Source organism: Schistocerca piceifrons, chromosome 3 (genome assembly GCF_021461385.2).
Source record: "Schistocerca piceifrons isolate TAMUIC-IGC-003096 chromosome 3, iqSchPice1.1, whole genome shotgun sequence".
Classification (NCBI taxonomy): Eukaryota; Metazoa; Arthropoda; class Insecta; order Orthoptera; family Acrididae; genus Schistocerca; species Schistocerca piceifrons.
The window spans coordinates 93,079,178-93,093,109 of record NC_060140.1 but is presented as its reverse complement, the minus strand read 5'-3'; the positions used below and the strand labels follow the sequence as shown (position 1 = coordinate 93,093,109).

The window sequence follows — 13,932 nt, the reverse complement described above, 5'->3', positions numbered from 1 at the left end:
TATCGAGAACTTTAAAATTTCTCTGAAACTGTTTATACAAAATAAATTATTCATTTGCAAAATCTAGTAATGATAATTGCAGTTTTTTCTCATTATCTTGCATCCTATACACTTCCTTGTGGACATCACTGTACACAAAGTTAGGGGTACAAGGGCCCCACGCGATTTGAGGCGCCATGTCTCAAACTGCGCGGCCGCTCCAGCCGGAGGTTCGAGTCCTCTTTTGGCCATGGGTGTGCGTATTGTTCTTAGCATAAGTTAGTTTAAGAGGTGTGTAAGTCTAAGGACCAATGACCTCAACAGCTTGGTCCCTTAGAAATTCACACACATTTGAACATTTTAGTAGAAGGGCAGAGAGAGCTTTATAACACAAAATACAAATAGAGTATAGAGGGTAAAAACACTGCAGAAAGATCCAGGAAATAAAGAGTTAAGAAAGTTACATGAATTAAGACCATGTACATGATGAGAATAATACACTAGTTGAAGTACTGTAATACATCTGTGGAATTTGGAGTAATTTTTGGTTGGAAGGGCATCCAAATGATCTGATTAATGAAGTAACTTTAGGCCCCTCTGTCCCACAGCAGATCCATCAGTAACACATTTTATGTTATCTCTGCAAATAGTTTGTAATTGTCCACTTTGCCTAATGGGCACTGTTCATATACCAGTACAGATTGCTGCACAAAACTTACAAGTCAGTTGTGCCATCTCACGTATTATCTTTTCTTGTACTATGTAGGTGTGTTGCACCAGTGATGTGACAGAAATGAATGATCCTGGCAGTGTGCTTAATCTGTATTTTACAAAGGATCCCTTTATGCATACATATGATAATGACAGGTGATTATGGATACTGACTGTGGCAAAACACAGTTTTTTTAGTTTATTTCACTAACATAAAAATGACTTTCGTCCATAGTAATGATATATGTTCACAAGAAATGCCAAATTGTACTGTAATTCAAATCACACATTCTGCCAATGTTTGATGGAACAAGTCTCAGGTTGAAGAAAGACAAGAATGTACAACCTCAAATAAGACTCTGCCCAGGAAGTCACTATGGTGTTCAAACCGTCTTTGCTTAGATGACTGCTGTACTTGTATTATATTACAGAGATTGAATGGATAGCAGAAGGGTAAGGGTGTGGGTTAGGAATTTCGGTACCTCACTCTCACTTCAGGGTGCGAGTTAAAAGAAGTTGCATTCTTTGTAAGTATCTTATCAGTATGATGTTTGATAAAGGGATGCTTTTCCCTTCTATTAGTTCTATTAGTGAGATGCTATTCTGCTTGGGCTAAGACACAACGGCCCACATCAAAGCAGATAGGGTTCCCCCCAAAGTCAAAGTCTGTAAGGCGTAACAACAGTGAGGCTGAAGATACTGCTCATGGCAGTGGGTTTCATTATAGGCAGTAAGTGGATATTCCTCTGTACTGACAGTTTCACAGATCTGGAAATACATTTTTTTGAGACATAGTATTGTATTACCTGTATTATCCGTTCATTGGCCTTAGCGACCATTTGAAATTTATAATAGAATTTTGAATCACACCACACATTCAGAAATTAGTCTAATGTCTACATGTTTTTACGTGTGTGTTAAGTTGAATATACATACATCATATGTCCCCATTTTCAGTTCAGATTCACCAATTTTCCTGTTCTATGATGAATGTTGACATGGTGTGCCACAAATATGCAAGTAATGAATTTGATTGCCTCTGCAACCTTACATAGTTGACAAATATCTGGTTGTATATCACTCATCTTAAATATAGATGATGTTTTACAGGATGTAGGTGAATTTGGCATAGCTCCAAAGGTTCTCCGTTCAACAAGTGACTATGCTGATCACCTCAATGCAAGAAAAAGAGAGAGGGTGGGCCCAGCAACTGGACCAATTCCAGGAGAGCCAGTTTTAAAGCAGTTGCTACAGCCAGCAAGGTAAATGTTCATATATAGTTATGTAGTATTTTGTTGGATAAAAACTGAGAACTAACAGTTTGCACAGTTGTTGTACTCTGCACCCTACAGAGTAATATTTATGTATTTTGTAGGACTATTGTAATATTGTTTCTGTCAGCTTTGACTCATGACATGATCAGTGTATACATTGTGGCAAGCATGACACACTCATTACACCCATGAACAAACATAAATAACATGAGAAATATTTAACTCCAGCAAGAGAATGAAACTGATGGGACAACCATGGGAAGTAGGTTATTTTGGACAGGGGTAGACTAAGTATACGACAATAAGAATAATGACATCATTTCAAATCAAATCTTAACCCAAAAATGAAGCACATGGATTTCTCAACACATAGGACAACCAAAAAATGCAAAAACTAAACAATGGGAATCGTAAATTTCACTTGACCCATATAGCTGAAACGGAGACAACAATAGCAATAACCCATACACAGTGTGAAAATCCAGTACTGCAAATTTCACTTGAAGTGTATGGTTCATCGTAGCACTCAATACCAAGCAACCTTCACACTAATCAAAGACTGTGATTGCAAATTTCATTTGACCTATATTGCTCATCTGAAGCCCTCAGCATAACATACATACAAGAACCTCCAAAACATGACACTACAAATTTCAGTTGACCTATATGGCAGCTGAAAGGATGTCTGCAGTACCAAAGACCAACACACTCAAATTGTCAAGCCTGTTATCCAAACATTCACTTACCATATCTATCTAAAATGAAGTCACAGTACAACAAACCAAAACTCACGCGCCTAACTAATATCAAAAATGTAACCTAACCAATGACGATAAAGCAATATCCATGTTACCTAGCAACCATAATCCAACACAATTCCAAAGATCGGCAAGAAAAACCCCAAAATTCATGAAAACTTACATTGTCACCAATTTAAGTATACACAAACAATTGTGAACATAAACAATCATGGTAAAATCAAAACAAAAAATTCTCACCGGCCGAAGCCTCTGCGCCGGCCAGAGTGGCCGAGTGGTTAAAGGCACTACAGTCTGGAACTGTACGACCGCTACAGTCGCAGGTTCGAATCCTGCCTCGGGCATGGATGTGTGTGATGTCCTTAGGTTAGTTAGGTTTAAGTAGTTCTAAGTTCTAGGGGACTTATGACCACAGCAGTTGAGTCCCATAGTGCTCAGAGCCATTTGAAGCCTCTGCGATCAGTCCAAATAACTATAGGAACTTAATAGTATACAACATATCTTCGTCCACTGCAGCAAGAAATTACCATCTCGTAAATTTTTTGCCAAAAAAGATAAATAGTATTATATCTCAGACTATAAGAAACACATGGAACTAATAATTCCGAACACAAACATGAATCCATCAGCCACAATAAGCAAATTCAAGGTAACTCACTAGCAAACTGGCACAAACTCTTTCAATAATATCAAATCACAAATGTCAAATGACTCACTAATGTACATACCAAACAACTTCAAAATATAAACATCCAAACAAGAGACCACTACCAAACACTGCAACAAGCTACCCGCAAACTCGATCCACTATGATACCACACAACACGAGTCAAAGGAGATGGACGGTACTGCAATTTTCAGTTGACTCAAATAAAATAACAGTAGTAGTAGTAGTAGTAGTATAGTGGATGGGTATTTAATTTTTAAGTGCAAATGTTCTTTTGAACCATTTGCAGACCATTATTTTGCTATTTTATTTGGCAATGTTCAGAAGCAGAAATTATTGTGTTCGTTGCAAATGAGAATTGTGTTTTGAAGTGAAATAATAAACATAAAATCTTTCGTGTACTATGGGACATTCGATCCCTGTGAGAAATCACAGAAATCAAATGCTGAGGTATTGTAAATACGTTCACAAACGGTAATCACTATTGGAACTGTTGACAAATCTAAGTACTGTAGTTGCTGTGTGTAATTTGAAAAAGAGATGTGTAACAGAGTAACTTAAGAAGAAACTTGGTACTTATCATTTGAAACTTATTGTGCGTTCCATTCTAACAGAAATTTATGAGACTGGTTATCGTGTCCTCATAAAGCATCATTATATATTCGATGTGTGTGTATTTCAAGCTACTGATTTTCATTGTATTACCATGACAATTCCTATATCATTGTAAGACGTTCATTGGATAAATAAATAACTAAATTATCTGTTTCCTGTCTCATAAACTGTAACACATATACATCATAAGTTTTATAAGATACTTCCTTGTCATACATAATTGACTGCGGTGGCTAAGGGGATATGATTGACTTTCTCTAGCCTGATTTGCTCTAGGTCACTATATTAACCATTTCTTTCATTATGAGTAGCTTTCTGTTGTGTATTCCTCCCTTTCCGTTTGTGTTTGCCAGTTGTTGATTTTTGCATGGGTTTTTCCTCTTCTGGTTTGATTTACAGCGCTGCAGAATTTTTATACATGTCTATTGTAATTAGTAACGAAAACAATTCATTTCCATGCTCATAAGATGTAGATCTGTTTCCCAAGACCTGAAGAACCAGCAACTAATGTATGAGAGAGGGAGGAAAAAAAGGGAGGGAGAGAGCACCAGATGTGATATGACACGTACGGGAATGTATTCTCGAATCAAAATCGGACTTGTGAATCTTATTCTACCCATTTTGTTAATGTGATGCAGGAAATAAATTGGAGATCTCACGTCTTGCCCATTTTATTTACATGTGTCAGTCAGTCAGGAAGTACAAGGCAGTATGTCAGTATGATCACACACCATGCCAGACCAATCCTTTCACTGAGGCAATAGGAGTGCTATAAGTCACATGGCAGCTGTCAGCAATCTGTTTAAACCCTCTTACTTTATGATGGGCAACCTTTTGATGACTGCAGCAGTTCTATGTATAACTAGTTAACCTGGCCATAACAAGCATGGACCTCAGGCTTTTATGAAAGTCTCACTTATGTGAAAGCTTGTTCAGAGGCAGAAATTTACAAAGTTACGATTGCAGCCAGTATTTGGTCTCATTTAAATTACTGTCCAGAGATGTTATCACTGCATAAGTTGACTAATTGTAATAGTTGTTCTGAAAGAGGTCGATACTCTTTGTAATATGGCACTGGAATTTTATGTTTTATGCAGTTTCTTTACTTCATTCAGGAAGATTAGCTATGTGTTTTGAATGATTTTCTGAATGTCTCTCTCTCTCTCTCTCTCTCTCTCTCTCTCTCTCTCTCTCTCTCTCTTAATTTGACACTGGCAACAAGAAAAAATGAAGAGCAGTTAAGGAACTCTGCTGTTTCTAGAAGAAAATTTCCTGTTACTAACTTCTCTTTCACATGTATGCGCATTTATATATGTGTTTGTTTGTTGGAACTGTTCACAGTAATCCATAACATGTGATCAGCTTTGAGTTGGAAAATGATGATTTTTCGGAACCTACAAAAAAATGTTGTGTCAATATAACTTAGAGACTATTTTACAAAGCAAATACTGCAGATTTAAGATTTTTTACTGCAAGAAGACACCACAATAATTTACATAAATGACAACTTTAGCAGCAGCAATGTGCATCAAATGGGTAAAATGTGAAACCCATCTGTAAGGCTACTGAAGACATGGCACAGATCCAGTAACAATTCTGGAAGTGGCCATGTGACTGATTGGAAATAAAGACAGTGGATAATGGTGCATGCTGTCCCTCATGCCCCCCCCCCCCCCCCCCCCCCTCCGCCACACACACATCCCCCTATGTAACTTCCTTCTCATCTGCCATTCCACCTAGACGAAGGTGCAACCGTGGTGACAGAAAAGGGTGTGCCATCCACAAACTAACATCATTATTCAGGAATCACTCCACGGTGAGAAAATAATACACAGCCAAAATACTGTGCGATAAAGATGAATGCATTCACCTTCAGTCATGACAAATGAATGGCAACAGCATTGATTGAAGCAGTTGACCAGTACAAAATCTTTCTGTGTCAAATGTAATGAGTTATAACAAAAACATACAGGAAACTGAGGCACACATACTGGGTTTAGCAGTGTTTGCAGCAGCATTTTTGAGTGACATAAGGGAAAATTAAACTATGTATTTAAGGTACATTATAGTGTGACAGATCACCAATTATTATACAGAAGAAACAATAGCGAAGTTAGTGGTGACAGCTGCTCAGGTTTTGGATATCTATTACTCATCAAGTTTGACCGCCCAGTCTAGCAACAATGAAGCAGGGGCGGGGGGGATAGAGAGAGAGAGAGAGAGAGAGAGAGAGAGAGAGAGAGAGAGAGAGAGAGAGAGAGAGAGAGAGGAAAGCATATTTCTATAGAAGAGACTGAGTGGATAAAATGTACAAGAGTATATAGAGAAAAAAGAATACTCAATGAGTTCAGGATTCTCACTTTGCCTGATGTTTGGTTGTAAATTAAAAATTAATTATATGTAGATTATTGAAGTATTGAAGTAAAAAGTTTTGAGGAAACTGACTCTTGTACTGAAAATAGTGAAAATGTTTCCCATCCTGTTGTATCGTATAATGGATAATGATCCTGGATCAGTTTTTGGTAGAATACAGAACTAGGCAATTTCTCTTGTCTTATGAGAGTAAGAATGTGCAAAGTAAAAGTCATACAAGCACTTATTTGGCTATGAGATGCTTGGGAGAGAAATTGTGTGGCAGGATTACTATTATGCATCTTATAAAGCACAAAAAGCTTTATTAGTTTTTTACCAGAGATTTTATGTTAATTGATGTTCCATATTTTTAGCAGTCTACGGAACATGGAAAATTCAAATAAATTCACAAAATAAAACTGAATTATTCAGTGAAATGGATATCCCACTGATTACGCACCTCACATAATGTAAACATACTACCTGTTTCTTACACAGGAGCTTAAATTTTATCTGGAAGACACCATTTGGAAGTGTGCAGACTTCCAAATTGTCACAGTATATGCCCTAGAGGTACCACTAGCTCTTATGCTGCTGCCCTTCCTGAAACAGACAGTGTGTAATTCCTTGCATTCAATTTAGGTGCATAGAATTAACTTGTAAGCGCTGTCAAAAAGTTGCAAAAGCAAAATGTCTGTCTGTTCAGAGCTGACCAATGCAAAGTGTTGTTTAGCCTGTTAAAAATACTTCTAAGTAATGTGAAGCACCATTGTCTTAACCTGGACCTCACCTCACTCACACATTTTATATTCTTATGTGTAGGAACACAATTTTCAAAACACATCTTGTGTCACATCAGCTGTGCAGCATGCAGGATAACTATATCTTTAGTAATTCCCTTTGATTTATTATTGATTTCATTTAATATGCTTGTGGAAAATGGAACATGTAAAGAAATGAAACCACCATCATGTGATAAAAGGTGAAAGTAGTATGGAACACTATCTCTCACTTTACATTAATTTTTTCCTCTTTTTCCTGCGCTCTTCCATCTTTATTTTTATTTATTTTTTATTTTTGTGTGTTCTATGGTAATTGTTAGAGTACTTACATCTTTGCAAGGGAATCGTTAGTACAGATTTAGTACTTTTAGGAATTTGTTTTACACAAATATTATTTCTTCATGCAGGGACACAATTGGCATTAAGCTTCTGAAACGTATGGGATGGAAGCCAGGCCAAGGTGTTGGTCCTCGTCTTACTAAGAAGGAGAAGAAGCAAAGTAGAAAAGAACATTTGAAAATGACAAAGAAGGTTTATGGTTGTGCTCCTCCAGAATCTACTGACGGTTATAATTCAAGTGGAAATAGCAGTGAATCTTCAGATGAAGAAGACGAGAACATTACATTTGCCCCAGATGACTATGAACCTTTTTTGTGCAAACCCAAAGACAACTGCTTTGGCATTGGATACTCTGGTTTAGACAGAAGATCAGTTTTGTCGAGCCATATCAACCTTTTCCAGCCATCTTCACTTATAATGAATGAAAAAAATAAGAAGGTGTCAATATCTGGACAGGTAAGGTGAATATTTTTAATGCACTATTTGTACACTTTGCCTTGAACAATTGTGAAATGATATATGTTAGATATTTCATCACTTTGGGGGTGGTCTGAAAGTTGTATTATTCTTGAAGAGTCACGTTAGCCAACGTTGCTAGTGCTACATCTATGAGTTGCCGGGTATCAGTGCACACATCAGAGGACAGGCAAGGAACAAAGACGCCACACGGTGGGTAGACCGCCTGCAGTCGGGACTTAAAATCATGCTGAAGTTGAGCAACAGGTTAGACGAACGGTCGACCCGACATAACAAGAGCTAGGCAATAGCAATCTAGGCTACAGTGGAGTTGTGACAAACTTTTGCGACAACGCTGTCAACAGGTCAAGTACGATCCACAATCTAAATTGATACCAGAGAGGAAAGCCAATATCAAGCAAAGCCATTGGCAAGTAGTGAGTAGTACGGTGGCGATAGTAACAAACGCTGTCAGACAAAGAACATGATTGACTGTGTAGTCGAGGCATAGTGGTATTTATGCTGGCCATGAAGGACACTATTGGCCAGTGTTTCCACGTAGCGAGACGGTGGCACACTCACAAGGCGAGTGCAGTGCTGCAGTGACACTGACCTCTATTAGCCATTGAGATCCATTGATTCCAGTGGGCATTCAACTTCCGCAGAACCCAAACCCAGAGCTAGCAATTCTTTGTATTAGCATGACCAGTTTTGCAGATCTACGCTCTCATCATTGGAACCTGTAACATTATTAGTAGTATGTGCTTGTTATAATACTGGAAGTCACTTAGTAATGTTGCATCAAATGAAATGTGGCATGGAACATCAGCATGTCACAAATAAAACAACACAAAATTAAAACAAACAACATGTCGTGCTGATATCCCAGCATACACTAGTCACTTGTCACCACAATGGAACATTAATTTGCATGCGTGGATAGAGATTTGGACCAACTAATGTTCAATATTTCAACAACTGTGTCACATCACCCAGTGCCTTGGGAAGATAAGCATTGCAGATGGAGTAGATATCACTTTCCTTTATGCGGTTAGCCACATGTGATTTGTGACTCCTACTGACCATCAGTGAAAGTGAAAGTAAAACTTTGAAAATAAAAGTTACACAAATGGCTAAATGCAACAGAAACTGCATCGTAACTCATTTTAATACCAAACAGGTCACAGCAAAGTAAAGTACAACATTCACTATGCATACTACTGTGGTACTGCACATAGTGTTGTTTGATCACTCAAGGCTGGCATTGACCTAAGAAAAAAAGATTGAGCACCCAAAGTATTCCAGGTTCTCCCAGTTAAAATGGGTAACTGAATTGTCAAGAAGCAGCACTATTTATTGATAATTCAGTTCCCAGTTTTTGAAATGGGAAAAGTTGGCAGATTTAGGTCGTTAACCTTTTTTCTTAGTATATGTAAAAATAAAATATTTATGTATTATTTTGACTGTATGTAGTGTAGATTCTTGTTCATGAGGCTACAACAAATAATTAAAATAATTTTTTGCTCCATTCTTGTGCCTGTTTCCACTGAAGTATCATTAAAATTGTTTTCAGTATCACATTGACAACTATACCAGAAATAAATGGATACATTTCCTAGTAAAAAATTATTTATTTTGTTTGTACGCACAAAAGTCTTTGCACAATGTTCATAATATGTTGTAGAACATGATATAATTGTGGTATTTATATCAAACAGCCAATTCACAGTGACTGAAATAGTATTACTAAAGAAATCTCATTTATGATTTTGAATTCTGGTTTCATCCAGATCTGTATTGCTGGAGTGCTGGAGTGAAACTGCAGTTAAGGCACTGCACAATGACTGGTGAAAATATGTTACAGGAAATGAATACTGCTTGGTCAGTTTAAATTGTGAGGGCTGTCTTCTTCTATTATTCAAGACTGACAAACTTTTCCAAGAATTAAACAGTATTTGGGTGCATGGCATTATTAAACTGACGGCAAGAGTAAGCTAGGTAGATTTAAAAAAAAAAGTTAACAGAGAGAGGGTCTGTACAAACCCACTTATTCATATTGATTCTGTATCTTTAATTTCCCAAAATTTTGGCCATTCTTTCCCTGCGTTTAGACTTAAAAATTCATTTGGTAAACACAAACTGTCACCATTGAACCTGCCATTATAGCCTTCACTGCTTCAGCAAGACATCATTTCCTGATAGGGTGAAGCAGTTAGAAATGTACTTGCATAAGTGCACCCTCACTGGCAGATGCTGCTGGGAACTAAGAGTATTAAACCAGTGCTTTACCAGTTTTCAAATGGCTCTCTTAACAAGTTGATGTTTCTGTGCTTATCTAATTAAAGGTTAGATATTTCACTAATTTGCTTGATATTTCCACAGGCATTTGGTGTTGGAGCATTAGAAGAGGAGGATGAAGACATATATGCACTGGAGGATATGTCTCAGTATGACTTTAGTTTGGGAGGCAATGACTCACAGAAGCTCCAAAAGAAGAGAGACTCAGTTAGAAGGGATGATAATAATAAGGAAGGCACTCTGGATGGATTTGTCTGTGCCACACACTCAATTTCTTCGAGGAAATTTTTCCCTCCTCCAGAGTTACCACCAAACTTTCAGCCATTCCATACAGTTCGCAAGACACGTTTCGAATCTGCACCTGACGAAAGTCAAGAGAAGAACTTTAGAAAAATGGGTCTGCAAAGACACGCATTGTCATCTAATGACAGGGCACAAATTTTAAATGACAATACCTGTATGCATATGACAGCTTCAGAAGAAAGTGAAATGGATGAGAATAAAATGTTGGCCAAAGAAGCTGCAAAAATTACTGAGAAACTCTCTGAAAACTCAGTTGCAACAAAGTTCTGTCCATTTGCAGGACGTCCAGATAAACAGAGCCGATATGAACAGTATACTGCCCTGGTTAAAGCTGGAAGGAAAGGTTTGTACTCACGATAGTTGTGTAGCCTCCATGCTTGAATGTGTAGATTTCTAGAAGAGAGTTGAGAGGAACCCACCTGTAGTTAGGGCTCATCCTGCGATATGAGTAACCTGTCCTTCCTTTTAACCTTGTGTAAGGAAGGGGCTCTTAGTTCTGAAAGGTAAAAAGTGTACTGGTTTTACTTTCATATGTGTCTGTTGGCAAAGAATCTCATTTTGTCTTCTGAAGGTAGGTACAAGGCCAGTAACTTTGTTTCATAATTTATTAGTTCTCTTAATTGAATTATCCTTTGACACAAAGAATAGTCATTGAAAGAATAGTCATTGTCTGTTTGCACAAAACCGATGCATATAAAAAAGACTGAGATGGTATTCCGATGCCACAGAATTATGCTGCTTACCATAAACTGCAAAAAATAATGAGGCAGATTAGAAAATAAAGTAAGTTCTAACTGACTGGTTGTAAGTGCCAGTAAGAAAGTTTTTACAAGTTGACCCTCGCATAGAAGAAAATAGAACCAGTCAATGTTAATGATGCTGTTACTGATTTCGGCCAGCAGGTTCATCTCCAGGTACCTGTTCACATCTTTATTCATTTGGTGTGATTTACATTAGTTGTTGGCTGCTTTTTTGCCAACAACTAATGTGAACAGCAACAGATGTAATATATATGTGAACAGCCATCTGAAGATGAACTTGTTGGTTTGAAACCATTAACAACACTATTTGGGTGAGTAGATAGCATTATTAATAGTGGCTGAATGCTATTTTCTTCCTTGCAAGAAGAAACTTGTGTTTTGAACACAGCCACAGTCTCAAAAACATCAGTAAGAATGTTTTTGTTCAAAATGCCATTAATACTGAGTCAGTACATTTTATCTGTGATAAATGCAGGTACAGAAATACTGCATTAATTTTTTAACTGGTAGAACTGCAGTCAACAGAAAGCACTGGTCATATCTTTTAAATTTTCCAACTCCTGAGGTAAGCACAGTTTGGCACAAAGACCATTCGCTATCCACAAGTGTCAGTCAGAAATATGGAAACATAATGAGAAATGCATGCTTGAACATAAATGCAAATGCTAGCCAAGCCTGCAGGTTAGGCTGTTGTATTTGAGTATAATGGCACCTGTACTATGTCCTAAATACTTTGCAAGTGTCAGTCATGATCAGAACAGTGTTCTGTGTAGTCGTAAGTGCATCATGTCAGACCTAAGTGACTTTTAACATGGGCAAATTGTTGGTGCATGTATAGTGGGTGTTTCCATAAGCAAGGTAGTCAAAGTTCTTGGTCTTTCAGGAGGCACCATGACAAAGACTTCTACCATGTACAGGGAAAGCAGAAAACCATAATCCGCTAAGCCTCAGTGGGGATGAAGTGTATGTTGAGTGATTGTGACAGACTGTCATTGACAAACATTGTGATGAAAAATAAGACAACAGCTGCAGAAGTGAATGTCACCCAGGAATCCTGTTTAAAACAACATTAAGGGAGCTCCTTAAGCTGGAAATTGCAGGGCAAGCTGGAATTCCAAAACCATACATTAGTTTATGATGCCCGTAATAGAAAAATGTGGTGCCGAAGCCATAAAACATGTGAACTGTGTAGTAATGGAAGAAAGTAATTTGGTCTTGTGCGTATTATTGTGCTTTTTTCCAACTTTTGGACAAATGTACATCCAAAGAGTGAAACATGGTGGGGGTTCAGTGATGATTTGGGCAGCCATATCGTGGTATCCTATAGGCTCCACTGGTACTTGCCATGTTGCTTTACTGCCAAGCATTAAGTGGCCATTTTGGCTGATCCATCTCATGATACACCGTTTGTTTAACAATGGTGATGCTGAGTTTCAGTATGACAGGACCACTATTCACACTGCAGGTTTTGTGAGTGGGAGGACAGATTGACACATGTTCCCTGACCACTGCATTCACCAGATGTCAATATTATTGATTCTGTGTGGTGTAGTTTGGAGAGAACTACTTTGCAGGAAAGCCTACAGTAACTTTATTTATCCATTTCGAGATGATTGGCAGCTGTTTTGAATGCCAATGGTTTTCCTACATATCATTAGGTGTGGTGATGTGTTGAGGTTTTGGTGTTTCTGTATTTTGTCCATCCTCTATATGAATATGTTTGAGAGACTTTCTCAATGAATTGGCTCCTAGATCACGTCTAGAGACATGCAACAGACTAACAAGACCACAGTAGCACTGAAAATGCATTTTATGAAAAAATAGCAAGTAGGAAACGTTCCATTTCCACTCTTCATTTGTCTGCAGTGAAATACTATAATTGTAAACATTTTTGAGTGGCCTTCATCTGCATCTATATTCTGCGAACCACTGTGAAGTACATGGCAGAGGGTACATCCCATTTTACCTGTTGTTATGACTTTTTCCCATTCCATTTACATATGGAGAGTGGAAAGAATAATTGCTTAAATATCTCTATGCACGCTGTAAATCGTTTAATATTGTCTTCGCAATCCCTGCAGGAGTGATGTGTAGGGCACTGTAGTATATTTCTAGATTCATCACTGAGAGTTGATTCTTGAAATTTTCTAAATAGGCTTTCATGAGGTAGTCTGCATCTGTCTTTAAACATCTGCCAGTTCAGTTCTTTCAACATCTTCATTACACTCTCCTATGGGTCAAACAAACCTGTGACCATTTGTGCTGCTCTTCTCTGTATATGTCCAATATCCATTGTTAGTTCTGTTTGGTATAGGTCCCACACACTTCTGCCATATTCTAAGATCGGTCCCAGGAGTGTTTCGTTAGCAATCTCCATTGGGAACTAATTGCATTTCCCTAGTATGCTACCACTGAACTACAGTCAGCCACCTGTTTTAACTATGAAACTGTACCATTTTGTATCCATACAAATTAATACAGCCAGGTATTTGTATGAGTTGGCATTTTTTAATTTTAGGAAGTGCACAATTTTACTCTTCTGAGTGAGTTGCCAATCTTTGCATTACTTTGAAATCTTATCAAGATCTGACTGAATATTTGGGCAGCTTACATCAGGCAGTACTTCGTTATAGGTAA

At 37.7% G+C, this 13,932-nt stretch overlaps 1 protein-coding gene across 1 annotated transcript in view; it reads left to right on the top strand.

Annotated features, from left to right (window-relative positions):
• Positions 1-13,932, top strand: part of LOC124788049 (G patch domain-containing protein 1 homolog) — a 43,010-nt gene that overhangs the window by 7,928 nt on the left and 21,150 nt on the right. The window contains exons 3-5 of the mRNA XM_047255116.1: positions 1,801-1,952; positions 7,546-7,933; positions 10,316-10,877. Coding sequence (XP_047111072.1) covers positions 1,801-1,952; positions 7,546-7,933; positions 10,316-10,877 — 1,102 coding nt within the window. The remainder of the gene's footprint in view (positions 1-1,800; positions 1,953-7,545; positions 7,934-10,315; positions 10,878-13,932) is intronic.